The sequence below is a fragment of the Eucyclogobius newberryi genome, unplaced genomic scaffold (assembly GCF_026437365.1).
Source record: "Eucyclogobius newberryi isolate DKJ021-1_F unplaced genomic scaffold, fEucNew1.0.hap1 SCAF_11, whole genome shotgun sequence".
In the NCBI taxonomy this organism is placed as follows: domain Eukaryota; kingdom Metazoa; phylum Chordata; class Actinopteri; order Gobiiformes; family Gobiidae; genus Eucyclogobius; species Eucyclogobius newberryi.
In genome coordinates, this window is record NW_027315735.1 from 30,771,900 (window position 1) to 30,790,439 (window position 18,540).

General features: G+C 41.8%; 3 protein-coding genes across 3 annotated transcripts in view; 2 read left to right on the forward strand and 1 right to left on the reverse strand.

Moving 5' to 3' along the window:
• Positions 1 to 4,431: 4,431 nt before the first annotated feature.
• On the reverse strand, positions 4,432 to 9,053 carry polr1d (RNA polymerase I and III subunit D). The gene is made up of 5 exons (XM_072433882.1): positions 8,946 to 9,053; positions 8,402 to 8,499; positions 7,913 to 7,989; positions 6,998 to 7,080; positions 4,432 to 4,607 (listed from the first exon to the last, which is right to left on the reverse strand). The coding sequence occupies exons 1-5, from the start codon at positions 8,982 to 8,984 to the stop codon at positions 4,560 to 4,562; spliced, it is 345 nt and encodes a 114-aa protein (XP_072289983.1). The 5' UTR covers positions 8,985 to 9,053; the 3' UTR covers positions 4,432 to 4,559.
• Positions 9,054 to 9,350: 297 nt separating this feature from the next.
• On the forward strand, positions 9,351 to 14,071 carry sybl1 (synaptobrevin-like 1). The gene is made up of 8 exons (XM_072439885.1): positions 9,351 to 9,490; positions 10,411 to 10,589; positions 11,104 to 11,161; positions 11,490 to 11,627; positions 11,703 to 11,793; positions 12,890 to 12,957; positions 13,060 to 13,152; positions 13,245 to 14,071. The coding sequence occupies exons 2-8, from the start codon at positions 10,444 to 10,446 to the stop codon at positions 13,311 to 13,313; spliced, it is 663 nt and encodes a 220-aa protein (XP_072295986.1). The 5' UTR covers positions 9,351 to 9,490; positions 10,411 to 10,443; the 3' UTR covers positions 13,314 to 14,071.
• Positions 14,072 to 18,351: 4,280 nt separating this feature from the next.
• The window catches only part of mtus1a (microtubule associated tumor suppressor 1a), a 34,704-nt gene continuing 34,515 nt past the window's right edge, over positions 18,352 to 18,540 (forward strand). The window contains exon 1 of the mRNA XM_072439886.1: positions 18,352 to 18,395. The gene's annotated coding sequence lies outside the window, so the exon portion shown is untranslated. The remainder of the gene's footprint in view (positions 18,396 to 18,540) is intronic.

An 18,540-nucleotide genomic window follows, 5' to 3' on the forward strand; every position in this document is an offset into this window, starting at 1 on the left:
TCGCGGGGGCAGCAGTCTGAGCAGGGACTCCCAGACTTCCTTCTCCCCAGACACTTCCTCTAACTCCTCCGGGGGGATCCCGAGGCGTTCCCAGGCCAGCCGAGAGACATAGTCTCTCCAGCGTGTCCTGGGTCTTCCCCGGGGCCTCTTCCCGGTGGGACATGCCTGAAACACCTCCCGAGGGAGGCGCCCAGGAGGCATCCGGAACAGATGCCCGAGCCACCTCAGCTGGCTCCTCTCGACGTGGAGGAGCAGCGGCTCTACTCCGAGCTCCCCCCGTGTGGCCGAGCTCCTCACCTTATCTCTAAGGGAGCGCCCAGCCACCCGGCGGAGGAAACTCATTTCGACCGCTTGTATCCGCGATCTTGTTCTTTCGGTCACTACCCAAAGCTCATGACCATAGGTGAGGGTAGGAACGTAGACCGACCGGTAAATAGAGAGCTTTGCCTTTCGGCTCAGCTCCCTCTTTACCACAACGGTCCGATGCAGCGACTGCATCACTGCAGCCGCTGCACCGATCCGCCTGTCGATCTCACGCTCCATCCTTCCCTCACTCGTGAACAAGACCCCGAGATACTTGAACTCCTCCACTTGGGGCAAGGACACCCCACCCACCTGGAGAGGGCAAGCCACCTTTTTCCGGTCGAGAACCATGGCCTCGGATTTGGAGGTGCTGATTCTCATCCCAGCCGCTTCACACTCGGCTGCAAACCGTCCCAGTGCATGTTGCAGGTCCGGGTTTGATGGAGCCATCAGGACAACATCGTCTGCAAACAGCAGAGATGAGATCCTGTGGTCCCCAAACCGGACCCCCTCCGACCCCTGACTGCGCCTAGAAATTCTGTCCATAAAAATTATGAACAGAACCGGTGACACAGGGCAGCCCTGGCGGAGTCCAACATGCACTGGGAACAGGTCTGACTTACTGCCGGCAATGCGAACACAGCTCCTGCTCCGGTCATACAGGGACCGGACAGCCCTGAGCAAAGGGCCCCGGACCCCGTACTCCCGGAGCACCCCCCAAAGGACACCCCGAGGGACACGGTCAAAAGCCTTCTCCAGATCCACAAAGCACATGTGGACTGGTTGGGCAAACTCCCATGAACCCTCGAGCACCCGATGGAGGGTATAGAGCTGGTCCAGTGTTCCACGACCGGGACGAAAACCACTCTGCTCCTCCTGAATCCGAGGTTCGACTATCGGTCGGATTCTCCTCTCCAGTACCTTGGAATAGACCTTACCCGGGAGGCTGAGGAGTGTGATCCCTCTGTAGTTGGAACACACCCTCCGGTCCCCCTTCTTGAACAGAGGGACCACCACCCCGGTCTGCCAGTCCAGAGGCACGGTCCCCGAACGCCACGCGATGTTGCAGAGACGTGTCAACCAAGACAGTCCTACAACATCCAGATACTTTAGGTACTCAGGGCGGATCTCATCCACCCCCGGAGCCCTGCCACCGAGGAGTTTGCGGACAACCTCAGTGACTTCAGCTTGGGTGATGGATGAGCCAGCCTCCGAGTCCCCGGTCTCTACTTCCTCTTCAGAAGACGTGACTGAGGGATTAAGGAGATCCTCAAAGTATTCCTTCCACCGTCCGACGACATCCCCAGTCGAGGTCAGCAGGCCTCCACCCGCACCGTAAACGGTGTTTGTGAGACACTGCTTCCCCTTCCTGAGGCGCCGGACGGTTTGCCAGAATTTCTTTGGTGCCGACCGATAGTCCTCCTCCATGGCCTCCCCGAACTCCTCCCAGGCCCGGGTTTTTGCCTCTGCGACAGCACGAGCCGCGGCTCGCTTGGCCTGCCGATACCCGTCGATGACCTCCGGAGACCTACAAGCCAGAGTGGCCTGATAGGCCTCCTTCTTTAGTCTGACGGCATCCCTTACTTCCGGTGTCCACCACCGGGTTCGGGGGTTGCCGCCACGACAGGCACCGGAGACCTTGCGACCACAGCTCCGAGCAGCCGCATCAACAATGGAGGCGGAGAACATGGTCCACTCGGACTCAATGTCCCCAGCCTCCCCCGGGACATGGGAGAAGCTCTCCCGGAGGTGCGAGTTGAATACCCTACTGACAGAGGGCTCCACTAGACGTTCCCAACAGACCCTCACAATGCGCTTGGGTCTGCCAAGTCTGTCCGGCTTCCTCCTCCGCCAGCGGATCCAACTCACCACCAGGTGGTGATCGGTTGACAACTCTGCCCCTCTCTTCACCCGAGTGTCCAAGACACGCGGCCGGAGGTCTGATGACACGACAACTAAGTCGATCATTGACCTCCGGCCTAGGGTGTCCTGGTGCCACGTGCACTGATGCATGTGGGCTTTTAGAATGCAGGCGCTCTGTACAAACGCTCCAAGGATCTAAGAAGTCATTTATACATGTAATGACATATTTGATTCATGAATTGATGGATGTATTTCATTGAATGTGTCCTCCATAAAGCTGTTCTGTTCCATTGGAGTCAAAACCTGGACTGTGGAGCTGCAGGTCTGAGCTCGTGATTCCATCATCTACATCATGGAAAGAGAAAGTGATCCTGTGGCATCTCAACGTAAGCAAAGATCTCTTTCAAATAAACGGAGGAAGAGCTTGAACTTGGATTCAACACAACCGTTATTATGATTATCATGAGTTCGACAGCTGTGACCCTGCCCAGTTTGCGGAAGTCAAATCCCCGTTTTCCCAAAGATCTTTAGGGGAAAACGATATCAGTTTGAAAGCTCAATGGAGGCATCAGTTCTATGGTAACTAATGATTAACACATTTCTGAAACTTCATGAACCACAAGAATAACAACAGATAAAGTAAAAGAGGTGTGAGGGCGGAGTCGATGAGCCTTTTCATACAGATGTGTTTCAGACGTGCAGGTTTATGTGGTCATTTTGTGTTGAAGCAGGTCTGTGGTCATCATCTCTGGCAGGTCCTCGTGGGTTCACATCTGGGGCATGTGGACCCCCCCTGGACGCCCTGACCACACCTCTGACCACGCCCCTGACCACGCCTCAGGAAAGTAACATCAGCCGACAAGTGACACGTGACCAGGAAGATGGCTAGTTTATGAGACACTATTTTCCTCCATTTTGTTTAATCTAATGTAACGTTCTCAGCTCATAGACCTTTGAACCTCTTACTCTGAATAATCTCAACCTGTCGAGTTCATATCCTCGTGACCGCGCTCAGAACTCACCTCGAATGACTTTTACCTCATTATTTTCTCTCATTTCTTGGCTCTGTGCAACATTCCTGTGCTAATAAGGTCAGCCCATCTCCCACGTTTGTGATGTCACTCTTCAAACAGACACATGAGAACCATTTGACCACTTTGGACCATCACGTCTGCTTTTTGTCTCCTTCAACGGACAGAAATGATGTAGAACAGAACAACACTTATGTAATCATAAAGAGCTAGAGCATTATCAGAATCTAAACCAAGCGCCTTCTAGTTCTGGGGTAAATTTTGAGCTCTTTGTAAACTTCACATCAGTTTGTGAGCCTGGCTGTAAAACAAGAATGTTGATATTGGCAAATGTGGGTCATCACTCCACAACAGACAAATATCACATATTTGTATAAGCTGGAAAAAATCCAATCGGAATTTAGTAGCAGAAGTAGCAGAGGCAGAAGTAGCAGAGGCAGAAGTAGCAGAGGCAGAAGTAGCAGTAGAAGTCGTAGTAGCAGTAGAAGCAGTAGAAGTAGAAGAAGTAGTAGTAGCAGTAGTAGAATAAGTAGTAGTAGCAGTAGTAGAATAAGTAGTAGTAGCAGAAGTAGCAGTAGATGTAGCAGAAGTAGTAGAAGTAGCAGCAGTAGCAGTAGAGTTAGCTGTAGCAGAAGTAGTAGAGGTAGCAGTAGTAGCAGAAGTAGTAGCAGCAGCAGTAGTAGAAGACGTAGCAGCAGTAGTAGAAGTAGAAGAAGTAGAAGCAGTAGTAGAAGTAGCAGCAGCAGTAGTAGCAGTAGCAGTAGTAGAAGAAGTAGTAGTAGAAGTAGCAGCAGCAGTAGTAGCAGTAGCAGTAGTAGAAGAAGTAGTAGTAGAAGTAGCAGCAGTAGTAGTAGAAGTAGCAGTAGTAGAAGTAGCAGCAGTAGTAGTAGAAGTAGAAGTAGTAAAAGTAGAAGTAGTAAAAGTAGAAGTAGTAAAAGTAGCAGTAGTAGAAGTAGCAGCAGTAGCAGTAGAAGTAGTAGAAGTAGCAGCAGAAGAAGTAGCAGCAGAAGTAGCAGTAGTAGAAGTAGCAGTAACAGAAGTAGCAGTAACAGAAGTAGCAGTAGCAGTATTCTTAGTTTAACCTGCATCTTGTCAGCTTTTACCTGAATGCTGATCATTCCTGAACCAATTCACCAAAATGTGTGTTTTATGTATGTTGTTCAGTTAAAAACATAGAAACTGAGATTAAACCATTTCTGACGATGAGGCAATGAAAGAACAAACAGGAGGAACATCTTGAAGACAATGTTATTATTCATTCAAAACACAAAAAGCACAACTGTACAAAGTAAACTTAGAAAAGAAGAAATTATATATGTACATTTAACAGAGGTCTTTGGGTGGTCTCCGCTTCCCCGCCCCTCATTCCATGGGCTGCTCCGCCTTGTCTTTGAACTCATTCACTCGAGTCTGGAAAATAAAAGGTAAAGTTTGTCACGAGTCTTGAACAGCACTGACCTTCAGGATCCTGATCAAGCTCTCTCAAAAAACCGAATACTTCTGGTCGAACAGGTTTGCCTTCTCGAGACATCAAAGACCATGCAGTCGAGTTTATTTACTTCTTTTGTGTCACGCGCCATCACGCACAGACAGAGCTCGTGAGATATATATATATTTGTTTAGGTTGAGTCCACAAATGTAATCCGTTTCAGGTACAGTACAGACGTTTACTGTCACGGCGTCACAAATAAATGACTCGTGAAGAGAATCTGTCAGTTTTTATATATACATTTCCTTCAATAAAGTACAACACGAGGGTTTATGCATCTCCGTTTCCAAATGCCATCGCCGTGTGACACTGTATGAGAACAGAACACCACTTTTTACTCACTTACAAGTCTGTTCTGGTCCAAATAAAAAAGGGTCCCGAGTCCAAACGGGTTCGAGTTGAAACCAGAGAACTCGTAATGTCCCACGGTACGTTACACCAGTGAAAAATAACAGTGAGAAAAAGGTACGAGAGGTTTACATCCCGGGTGGTTTGTTTACATTTTTCACATTTCAAAAAGGCTTTCTGCGATTACCCCCGCTCTGACGCTCCCAAAGTGCACACGGATGGAGCGTTTAATGCGTTTGGGGCGAGGTGCGCTGCTCGTGTGCCCTGGCAAGGTCGCGGAGAGGTCAGACACCAATGACTGCGACGCGTTAACGGGCGAGAGCCGTACAAAGACGGATGGCCGCGTTAGCACAGGAGCGAACAGGCCGTAAAACAACCCGACGCGACTCGTGTGCATCATCGGGAATCCACATCTAAAGAGACATGCACGAGGGTTATAATAGTCAGTGGAGGCGTGTCAGGCTGAATATATGAGGTCAACCGCAAGCGATGGCCCCCGACTGTGAAGCTGCGGGGGGCAAACTGGAAACGCTTCCTGTTTTACTTGTCAGAGGTGAAAATCTGGAGCTGGACTATTAATGCGATGTGATCAAGACAAAGCCCCAACTCCCAATGTGTCATGCATTTGTCAGAGAACAAGTGGATGTCTTAAAAGTGGACGTTTATCAGTTTGACAGACAAGGGGGCTCGGGTTGCCAATAGGAAGATAATCTTTTGCAGATGGGTGGAGTCTTTGGGGAAAAACATGCATAAAGAAAGCAGAAAGTTCAGTTAATCCATGTGCTCTTTGTTTTTAATTCTCTTATCTAATAATTTGATTTCTGCATAACGTTATCAGCTGATGGAGCGTTCTGAGAGCAGATTCTTGGCCACAGATCCACACTCGTTCCCCGGTTCCCTCTCTTTTTTTGGACAGAGTATGTTCACTTTGCTGGGCTTTAGAGAAAATGAGTCCGACGCCGTCCCTGAGTGTGACAGGCTGCATTATATGCGTCTGCGCTGGCTTGAAAAGGGCTTTCCCACACATGGCGCTCATCACAGAACAGCGCCGCGACAACACTTCCACCTCTGGACCCACAGTGTCCCGTGGAGATTAAACCTGTGCAAAATTGTATGCTATTCTTTTATTAGTTTGTCAGTATTTCAGTCTTCTCTCTAAAGTTTAAGTTGTTCCTGGTTGTGTTTAACGACCTGGAGCAGCACAAGGTCTAAAGCGCGTGTTACGGCCCGGGTGTTTTTTGTGACTTCCCCTGACCCTAACAGCACTGGGTGGTTTAAGTTTATTAGTTAATGTTCTGTTATGTACTGGACAATTTAATTTAATGTTTTATTTGTGTTTTAGTATCCTGTGTTTGTTTGTTGTCTATTTTGTGTTGTGTTTTAACAGGGGACCCATGAAAAAGAGAACTTTTCTCATTGGGTTTCCCTGTATAAATAAATAAAATGAATGAATATAATCGGTCTATAGATATATGAATATGAGCCTATACTCGTGGCCATTCCTGCTCGTCAAGGCCCGGTCTCGTCCTCTCAGCCGGGGCCTGGTCAATACCAAGGACCACAGCAGGACGACTTCACCCACTTTGCCCAGTATGATTCTGTAGTATGAGGACAGACACAGTCCTGCTTTAGTCAGTCTGTCCCAGGGAGGCTGTGGCTACAATAGTTTACCACCACCGAGTGTGGAGAGAAGGAATAATGCAACATAAAGCACCTTTGAACGTCCAATAAGCACTTTATGGATCAAATTGGTTCAAATGCATTCATATTATTATTAGAATGACCCATGTTTTCTCACTTTCATCCCTCGATAAGCAATAAAAGCATGTTGTACTATATAATGTGCACAGATAAGATTACTTGGCATTACATGACAAAACTAGACACAAGAATAACATTTCAGGTGTTCAGTGTCTACTCTACTCCTTGTGCAGTGGTTAAAAACAGAAGTACTTTTGCTCACCTGAAACGTGTTGAGAACATGTTGACACGCTTCACTTAGGTCGGTCAGGCCCTGTCGAAATGCTTCTGTGGCCGTGATGTTTCCTGAAGACAAAACACACCAGCAATAAAACGACAAAGCACCACAAACAGAAAAACTAACCCTACTATTAATGTGCCGATCTGTTTCTTATTTCAGGACGTTTAGTCTAGATAATGCCTTTAAATAATAATTTAGACCATGTAGCGTTCTAACAATTACAATATATTTTATTTCCTTTTCTATCCTTAGTTGGTGTGATCTCTCATTCGTCAAGTTTTAAAAGTGGACAATCTGAACCATGTTTTAGAAAATATTCTTGATTTCAAACACATTCTCCATTAAATATCATTGGACAACCTCAAACCTTTTCTACCACTTTCATATTCTCTATTTGTTTTTTGCTTTGTTGCACGTTTAAATTGATAAACGCTGGGACAAAAAATAAATGCTGCAACACAGTGACTGGGGCCTTTCAGACAACAACCAATCACACGCCGCACTTATGTTGGGAATTCAACCTCCAGCCATTTGGTTCCGCTGCTTGAATTCCCTGAAACTCATACCGTACAAAACAAATCTTTGTGTTAGTGTTTTTTTTAATTCCTGTAGAGTGACTTCAAGTGACGAGGCATCCGTTTCATGCTGCTGTGATGTTTTTATTCACAGCAGCGCCAGTGGTTCTGGTCCCGTGCGCAGCGGGAGGTAGCGGCCGGAGGGAGGGGGGCGTGGCCCGCTACAGGCAAAGTGAAAGCACCGGACTCTCATCAACATGTTTACTCTTGAGGAATAACCTTTACACTGTCGCAGATGTGAACGCGCATGTTTTGGACTTAATAGTGTTCATAAACAGCGTCGGTCGAGGGCCAAAGGGGAGATGTTTAGTGCCCGTCTTACCTCGAGTCTGGATACGGAAGTTGATCTTAGTCTCTGAAGGATGTGTGATGGTGTAGCCACAAAAGTCCACCTCAGGACTGTTGGAGAGAGAAGGGAAAAGTGTATAAATAACACAAGGATAGACTGGTATTAATAATCTAACTATATCTTAAAATGTATCAAAGGTTTAAGGAAGTAGACGAGTGCATTCAACTTCTGCTTTACATGTTGAGAAATATAAAGAAAAAATATTTGAACAGAAAGAGCATGAAATGGTCGTCCGCCAATTAGCCTCTTAAAATGAATAAGAGTATTGTGTTAAATGCTGTAATATTTAGAATTAAAAATGGATGACAAAAGGTAATTGTATCTAATAAAAATCCTCTAGATCCAGTAAAAGACACAGATCTTAACATTGAAAATACAATTAACATGTAAAGCTTAAAGAAGAAACAAATAATATCCATAATTGTATTCCGTTTTCCCCCAACACACACAGAGAAAACCTACTTCTTCATGATCATGTAACGTAAAGAGTTTCCAAGAGTATGGTCTTCATCGTGCATCACAAACGTCACACAGCCGTCATCTGCTCCATCGGCCTGGACCTAGAGGCAAACCACATACCAGAGCTTTAATAGCAATAATACATTTGCAAAGCCATAAAAACAGCGGGAAACAGTTACAACTGAACGGATTTTCTGTGATTATGCAGGAGAAATTTGGTAAAATGCTGCCCCTTACTGGACAAACTCGGGACACGCCAAAGTGCAGTCTTTTTAATCCATTTTCTTTTGTAAGTTATTACATTTAGCAGTCATTAAGTGTTTCTAAAACGATCAGTGCACGTTTGGGAGCAGTATGTGTCACTGAAGAGCTTACAGAGGGTCATTTTACGTGTGTTTTTACATTCTGCCCACATGGCCATAGCCCACGCGAGCAGTTCAGCTGCGATAAGAACAAAGAGAGAATTCTATTTTGTAGAGTTATGACTTTATAAAGAACCAAACATCATATAAGTGTAACTTCAGCCAAAATAAAGCATGTAAAATACCATCTCCAGGACCGGTTTCTTCTCGCCATCCGCGGCCATGCTCGTTTTGCTGCAAATGACGTAGAAGAGTCACTCAATGCAGTAAAGTCTGGCAGGCAGAGAGACAGCCGAGAGAAAAGCAAAATAAATTTAAAAAAAACATCATACCAAGTGAGTCATAGGTAAAATATAGTATATAGTCACTAAATACATACAAAAATAAGTGTAGCTTTGGGTTTGAAATAAATGTATCTTTCCAACCATTTAACATCTAAACCTAGAAGACCAAATTAAGGGGGAAATCGTCACATGCCCCATGATGCACTAAAACAATATGAATGCGGAAGTTGTAGTCTCTAAACTGACGAGGCCACTGATGAAAAACGGCAGAACGTTCCGCGAGAACTACATTACCCAGAACGCAGGTGTCGTCGTTTCCCGTTGGCAGGTTTCGCAAAGCAAAAGAGGCAGAAGTCACTCGAAAAGGATTAGCCAAGCGCCGAAATCTCTCTAGATGGTGGACTTCCTTGTAAATGGGCCGCATTAACCAACACTGACCCACACAGGTATCAAACAAACGAGTGTAAGCGGTGCCATTTGTACGAGCCGCTTGTACGAGGCGCCGCGCTTCATGGGCTACGCGGCTAATGTTGTTTACATTCTGCTAACTCCGCAGTCCGCAGGTTCATTTGCGCTAGTAGTGGCGCTAAAATGACTCTTGGGCTCCGATCCTCGTGACAGTTGCGTAATGTACTTTTGTGACAGTTAGTAATTGTTCTGCGTTGTCGTTTGTTCACGCTGGAAACGTCTCGTCTCGCATTTTCACTTCCTGCATGCTGACTGGAACAACAATGACAATTCTTCATCAAGATTAAAACAAAAAAAAGTTCCAAAATAAAACATATGCGCGTTATATATCGTACCCACTCATATTTCAGTAGGATTCTCTCTGGATAATAAATGATTAATTATAGTGTAAAAACAAAAAAGAAAGAAGAAGAATTAATCGCTTATTGTAGCACTATAAAAGAGTTTATCTGACACAATACACATTTATTGTAGGGTTGCACTATAAAAAATCTCGTCGTAATTGTTATCTGGATTATACAGACTCTAAAACACAAACGAAAAGCATTTTTAATCACAAAAACGGCTGCAATATTAATTGAAACTGTCATAAAAGACTTCACTTTATGATTTCCATCAATAACACACTTGAATCATAAATATTCTCTATCCAGAAGTCTTCAGTCACCTCATTTCAACCTTGGTTTGGTTAAAAATGTAATCAAAAGCCTCTATTTCTCATTTGACATGTCGATCAATAAATGTGTGAATGCCCTGAAGATGTGAGACAAGCCTCTACTTTCTATGACTTTTAGATCTGTTTTTACTGCGATTTGAATGCTTAGTTCCTTGTTCTTTAAAGCACATTGAAATACTTAAACATAAACTGGTCTTTCCTGTTTTGCATTTGTTTCGCCAGATTGTTCGCGGTTGTGACGTGCCAAACGGTGCCATGGCTATCCTGTTTGCGGTGGTGGCTCGTGGGACCACCATCTTGGCCAAACACGCCTGGTGTGGGGGCAACTTCCTGGAGGTGACGGAACAGATTTTAGCCAAAGTCCCTTCAGAGAACAACAAGCTGACCTACAGCCATGGAAGGTGTGTGTCATGTTTCGTTTGTTTGGAAATCGATGCCTTGAGCTCGTCCCTCAAACTTTCACTATTTCAAAAAGCTGGTTTAAAGAACACATGAGCTGATATACTAGGAACATGGGTTAACCTTGTGTCGTTATTATTATTGACCAGCAGAGATGTAACAATATTATCACAATATTCATTCTTAGATGCTAATAATTATTGCTATATTGTGGAGAGGCAGAATTGACATACATTTCCCTTTTTTAGAATGACTTGACAAGCATGTGGTATAAATTATTTTGTATAATATTTGAAAGATAAGATAAGATATTCCTTTATTGTCCACACATGGGGAAATGTCATTGTTGCAACGCAGTTAGATACAGAGGAAAAGGACAGATAACGTATAGGAAGTTTAAACATGAACAAAAACACTATTTTGCTTGCTAAAAATGAAGGTAAAAAAAGTGCCGAGCAGAGGATGTAAAAAAACAACAATACATTTGATCAATTTCTGTTTCTTTTCTCCTTTCAGCTACCTGTTCCACTACATTTGCCATGACAGAATCATATATCTGTGTATTACGGATGATGTAAGTACAAATGACGTTCAAGTTCATGAGAGGTTTTATCTGCAGGAAGAAGGACGAGACAAAACAGGAAATGGAAGATGATGCGTGCAAACTACTTTATAGATTGCACTGTTTTGACTGACCACATACTACATTTATTTTAGAATTACCCCGTGAACATTGTCGCAATGTGTCTCTGCCTGGAGTTTAGTATTTTGTTTCAAGCAATATTGAAATGCTGGAAAATGTCAAACGGTTAATCTGTCATATCTCATTTCGGAGCCATACTTTCTGTCTCTTATGCCTCTCTTCAGAAGTGAAAATAGTTTAATAATTTTCCATTACACAGGACTTTGAGAGGTCGCGCGCCTTCAGTTTCCTCAGCGAAGTGAAGAAACGCTTCCAAACGACGTATGGGTCCCGGGCGCAGACGGCGCTCCCTTATGCCATGAACAGTGAATTCTCCTCAACGCTGGCAGCTCAGATGGTGACGTGTAGCTCATCGCCCTGCGCCGCACATATTTCATGAAGCGCAATCCCTGACCACGTTTTGTTTCTGTAGAAGCATCATTCGGACCCACGGGGAACGGATCGTCTCACCGAAACGCAGATGCAGGTGGACGATTTGAAGGGGATTATGGTCCGCAACATCGGTGAGTTCTTTGGTTGGCAAAATATAGAACATGTGCTTTTAACCATGTTCTAACGTTGTTCCCTCATCAAAAACATACCTGGAGTTGCATTTAGCTTCATTCACACTAGTTTGATGAGTCCTGGTTAGAAATTCCTCTCCCCTCCGACCGTCAAAAACACTCTGTTCTGAATCTCCTCGATGTCTGACGTTTTCTCGATCTGTGACGTGGCTCTGAGAATCTTCTTTGCTCCTTTCTTAAATTCCCTAAATTCTCGCCGGACTCGTTCTACGCATATCTGCTGTCAAATCGCGATCATTGCAACTGCGTACTTAAACCAGGAAGTCGGCGAGCAGCTGCATTTGCAAACAGTGTTGATTTGAATATTGTTTATTTACCTCTGCAGCCAGTAGATGGAGCCAAAACTCAGTTACTGTGGCGTCTCCCAAGTCTGTGGCAAAAGTTCTAAAACATGAAATGCCAAAGTAAAGGCACTCAAGAGCTTGTTTAAAGGCCAATAACAAAACAAATGATGCATGATATTTGTCTTTTTAAATCGCATTGAGTAAAATCACAATCATAAAATTCATAGCCGTCTTTAGTCTGTCCCAGTTTAAGTTATCACAGTAACATTTGACTGACTTGTGAAACTGCTCAATGAATCCCAGTCCCATTTGTAGGCCTGTCACAGTAACACGTATTGTCTGTTACTGACGCAATTTGTTCCCAGTAAAGCCTTTTTCTGAATAAACAAAAATGCAATATCATTACAAAAGACGAGCTGTAATAAAGAGCAGAATGAAACACTATATGGAGTCAGTCATTTAGTATCGTCGCTGAAGTTATTTATTCAGCCCTCCGCAGCTAAATTCTAATCTTTCTATCACAAAAATAACAAAACACTCCCCTCTAGTGCAAAGAGAGAGTACTACAGAGTTTGCCTTTACACAATATGATAGGATATTATGATTCCCTTTGCAAACAACATGTTATGTTATTGCAGTCTTTTCAATGTGCTAATTGCGACCGCTCAAATGATGATTTCAATTCGATAGCGATATCTTACTGCCCCCAAATAAATGCACTAAATGTTGAATTCCTGCACATTTTTATACAGATTTGGTTGCTCAGAGAGGAGAAAAGATTGAGCTGCTCATAGACAAGACCGAAAATCTAGTTGATTCGGTGAGTTTCCTTATTTGTCTTTACATATTTTAACCACTGATTGTTTTTTCTCCATAGTTCCGTTATACTGATCTTTCTTGATGTTTTATTTTTTATTTTTAGTCTGTTACATTTAAGACGACAAGTCGAAACCTGGCACGCGCAATGTGCATGAAGAACCTCAAGCTGTTTGTTCTCATCTTCTTCGTGTGCCTGGTGAGTAAAGCGAGTTCCGGCGACATTTCACCGCGTTTGTCGTGTCGTCGATGTGGCCGTTGACCGGGAAGTATTGGCTCTGCTCCATGTAGGTGATCATATACGTCATCGTGTCTGCTTCGTGCGGCGGTCCCGCTTGGCCAAACTGTGTCAAAAAATAAGCGAGCGACAACGGGGACGGAGGACAAAAATGGAACGTCGGTCGAACGTGGACGTCAACCGAACGGCAACATTAAACGCTATAACAGACTTCTACGGAAATGACGTAGACGCTCCCCGCTCGTCTCCTCCTGAACTGCACATCTACATTGCCTTCTAGAGACCCTGAATACCATGGTTACGGATCAACGGAACTACACTCTGCTCCGGCGCTCATGTCTAATACGTACTTCGATGTGTCGGTTTGTTTCTAAACCTTTACGGAATCCACGGGACAATCTGCCCGTGGACGACACAGTTGGCGGGGCTGCCTGTCGGATGCATTGATTGGACGCGACCCGTAACCGCGGCGTCGTAGTTTCATGAGCGACGTGTCGTCTGCAGTGGATGGCACGTCGTCAATGACAAAACGTCTTTGTTTCATTACCAAGCACAGTCTTAACTTAATCAGTAGATATGGTATAATAACAATTGATCTCACCAATTCTAAATGAGTTTAATCGATATTTTCAGTTTGAAAGGTGCCATAGTTATTTTGAGACTTCTTGGGGTCTTTTCTCTTTGGAAGCACCGGTAGATGGGATCTTTTCTGGTCTGCACTTAATCAGTCTGTATCATAGTCCTTCATGTTTAGTTTAACAATGCACTTTTACATTGTAAATATGTATGCTTCCACCCTTGTGGTTTATACTTGTGTAATTATTAAATTATTGTACATTCAGATTGGAATTAATAAAATCTGGTCATGTTAGACTCACAATTCTTTCATGGTGAATTTCTATATGAAGCTCAAGGCTTTTCATTACAAAAAATAAAAATATATAAGATAAAATATACATGTATATGTGCAAGTAGGATGAAATAAAAGTAGGCTAAAGGATAAATCAAAGCTGTATAGAATAGGAAGATGTAAAGCATAATCCATCAACAGAGATGGGTCTGAATAGAGCTGTATTTATATGTGAAACCTTCCAGCCTCACGTCATTGTGTCGCCCTCTGAGTTCTGAGTTCTCATGAGTTTGTGGACTCACAAATATTAATATTAATGTTTGAAATCTTTATTTTACAAAGGAAAAACAATTTCCTGCATCAAGAGAGTGTCGCCTCTAGGGGTGATCTTTCCCTCAGGCAGCAGACAAGACCTCTAAATGTTCAATACTAAAACATTAAACTATCTGTGATGTGTCAGTGTTTAAACTGACTCTGTGAATATAGTTTAGTGTTTAAACTGACTGAATATAGTTTAGTGTTTAAACTGACTCTGTGAATATAGTTTAGTGTTTAAACTGACTCTGTGAATATATAATATATAATATAGTTTAGTGTTTGAACTGACTGTGAATATATAATATAGCTTAGTGTTTAAACTGACTCTGTGAGTATATAATATATAATATAGTTTAGTGTTTAAACTGACTGAGTATATAATATATAATATAGTTTAGTGTTTAAACTGACTCTGAGTATATAATATATAATATAGTTTAGTGTTTAAACTGACTGAGTATATAATATATAATATAGTTTAGTGTTTAAACTGACTGTGAGTATATAATATATAATATAGTTTAGTGTTTAAACTGACTCTGTGAGTATATAATATATAATATAGTTTAGTGTTTAAACTGACTGAGTATATAATATATAATATAGTTTAGTGTTTAAACTGACTCTGAGAATATATAATATATAATATAGTTTAGTGTTTAAACTGACTGAGTATATAATATATAATATAGTTTAGTGTTTAAACTGACTCTGAGTATATAATATATAATATAGTTTAGTGTTTAAACTGACTGAGTATATAATATATAATATAGTTTAGTGTTTAAACTGACTCTGAGAATATATAATATATAATATAGTTTAGTGTTTAAACTGACTGAGTATATAATATATAATATAGTTTAGTGTTTAAACTGACTCTGAGAATATATAATATATAATATAGTTTAGTGTTTAAACTGACTGAGTATATAATATATAATATAGTTTAGTGTTTAAACTGACTCTGTGAGTATATAATATATAATATAGTTTAGTGTTTAAACTGACTGTGAGTATATAATATATAATATAGTTTAGTGTTTAAACTGACTCTGTGAGTATATAATATATAATATAGTTTAGTGTTTAAACTGACTGAGTATATAATATATAATATAGTTTAGTGTTTAAACTGACTCTGAGAATATATAATATATAATATAGTTTAGTGTTTAAACTGACTCTGAGAATATATAATATAGTTTAGTGTTTAAACTGACTCTGAGAATATATAATATATAATATATAACAGTTTTAAAAAACAAGAAAAGAAAGTGAAGAAAATCAACAGGTGCGTTTGATTAGTGATGCAGTGCGCATGCGCTCAACGTTTGATTTTCACTTTTCAAGTAAACGCTGTAAAAGGAAAAAAAGTAGTTTTCTGAGAAAGATGCAACGCTTTTTTAACGCTTTAAACATCAATTTAAGTCTTTTAAAAAGGGAACCTTAAGATGTACAACTGTTTCTATTGTTTTTACATTTTCACAAAGCAAATAACAGCTAACGTTGCATTATTGCTTCACTGTTAGTGTTAGCTTGACCTTGTGCCAAAAGTCATCATCTGGCCTAAAGTTGTTGAGAAAACTACGTGAACAGGTAAGAAAAGTAAAAATAAGATGTTGATATTCATTATTTACACATTTTGAGGCAGAAATAATGCTTCCTGCGTGTGATACAAAGGTAACTGTAAAATGTAACGTTAAATCAGATATTACGATTAGCTAGCAAACTGACGTCAGATATAACCTTAGCCAAGCCTTTTAAGACAACAAAGACATCATTTCGGAAGTATAATTTGTGGTAAGGTGCGTAAGATCTGTATAAATGCAACTACTGTAGATCACGTGTGCGTAAACAGAACTGGACATCACTCATGCAACAGTTATCGGCCCTCAAATGCTCATATTCTAAGGTGAATCCCAGTTTCCAGTTAGTTATCCCAGTTTAATCCCATTGAAAATACATAAAATTATGATAAAAACGTCATATTTTTCACCTGTTTGTTGTTAAGTCTACAGTGCTGTGCCTCAGACCTGACCAGGCTATCTGATGTTTTCTGTATTTAATATGTTGATTACTGGTGTAAAACTGAGCACAAACACTTCCCTCACAGTTACGAGTGCCTTAAAACCATTCATGAGCTGCTGCAGAGGGTGTTTACTCTGCTATTTGTAGATGCATACTATGTTTACCTGGCTAAATATAGATGTTAACTGGGAGTTTTCTTCACACGAGGATAATCCAGGGTCACGAGCCAGCAGTGTTGACATGACGACGACTAACTGTGTGTGAAGATTAGTAAGTGTCATTCATATTTTTGGATTTATCAGTAATAATGCCACGGTCTTTGTTTTAAAAGGTTTCAGTTGAGTCCAAACGCTGTCCCACGTTGTCCAGCAGAAAAGAGGCAAAGTGTAAAGTAAGCTTGGGTTAACGGCGAAAACATAGAAAAAACATGGTGAAAGTCATAAAAACCCAATGATCAAGCTGCAGTCGACTGGGGAACAAGGTTTGAAAGATTAATGAATGTATTATTGAACCATTTTAAGTGTTTTTGGCTAATGTTTGGAAACCGGTTGCAAATGTAATGAACGAGTAACCGTGATGGACAAAATTGTGATTATTCTTTATTTGTTCTTGCCTAGCTCTGACAGTCAACGGAATGGATCATAATGATAATAATAAAAACTCATCTAACCGTCAGTTCTGGCCTTCTCAATTTGACTGGTGGTTGTTGTTGTTGTTGTTGTGTTACTTTTAATGGCGTTTAACAGCCAACTGAAAAGGTCCATTTACCTCCGCCTACTGTAGTTGTACATCTTCAAAGTATGTGTTTTATGCTATACCGTTAAAAATAGTTATTAATAAAATAGGAGAGGGAGAGAGTCAATTCGGCTGGACGCTACACTCCTTTGTGAGTCTAACTTTTGAACTTGCTCTGCTTCTGACCGCTCATGTGTCGATGTAGAGCATATGCAAAAAGAAGCCATGTGTCGATTCTTTTCTGTTTTTATTCCATGGGCTTTGAAGACAATGAAACGTAAACGCAGTGGTACGAGTCGGCACCGCGCAGAAAGCAGTCTGTGTGCGACTGTCGTGGACCCGCAGTGGTAAAAGTGATCCACAGTGACGAGAAGGAAAGTTTGAGACGCTCTGGTCTATAAACTTCTGATTCCTCACACTTCTCACTGTCACATAAAGCTGCTCCATTATGACAAAAAATATATGATCACAATTTCTTTAGCTCATAATTGAAATCCTGATGATGTCAAACAATTACTTCTAACGATGACTTCTGTACTGTCGAAATAAACCAGTCGAGAAAGCGTAATAATAATTTATTAATGTTTCTGACACTTCTGTTTTAAATATATTCAGGAAACATTTTGGTAATGGCTTCGGGGAAACCTTTACCTTAATCAACTTTAACTTGTATTTATTATGTTTTCCATTTGTTTTAGGTCTTGGTGTCAATTTGAATAATGGGTCTAAGTAATAAACCAAATTATTTAAAAACTCAAAGAATCTTAAAATGACTTCACCCCAAGCCAGTTTAAGAACACGATAGATGGGTGACTTTTTAATTTTCGCATGCAAAAATACTCAAAAATGCTTAATCGTCCCATTTCACTGAATTTTCCCTGTGTGAATTATAAAAGTGTCTTTGCTCCAGAGTTTGTGTCGTGAGTATCACATGTAATTCTGAGCAGAGGGATTTGTATTGTATTTGAAATCATGATTATGTTAGTTTCAGAGTTTGTGTTTGTTTGAGCATTTTCCTCCCCGGAATAATTCAGTAAATTACATTCTGTGATAAATAATGTGAGTTATGGCTTGTAAAGTGTCTAATTTGCCGATGCCATGTCCAGAGAGAGCGTAAAGCTGCAGTTTCATCCTCTTCCACTGGATTCTTGTCTCGTTTTATTGTCTTAAAAGCCTTTTTCATAAGAGGCGTCTTCATCCTCTGGAGCTGAAGCCAGTGCAGCCGACTCTGCTGTTTTCTGTGCTTTACAGAAGGCTGCGTTGTCCCATGGTATGTTCGCTGGAATCCCCCAGAGTGACCCGCTGCTCCGCTCTGCGCTCATGTGGGTGGCTTTGTGTCCCGGATTGTAGACGCTGCAACTCCGTGTGGGTCCCTCTCATGTCCAGTCCAGGCTCCAAAACGACAACAACAACAT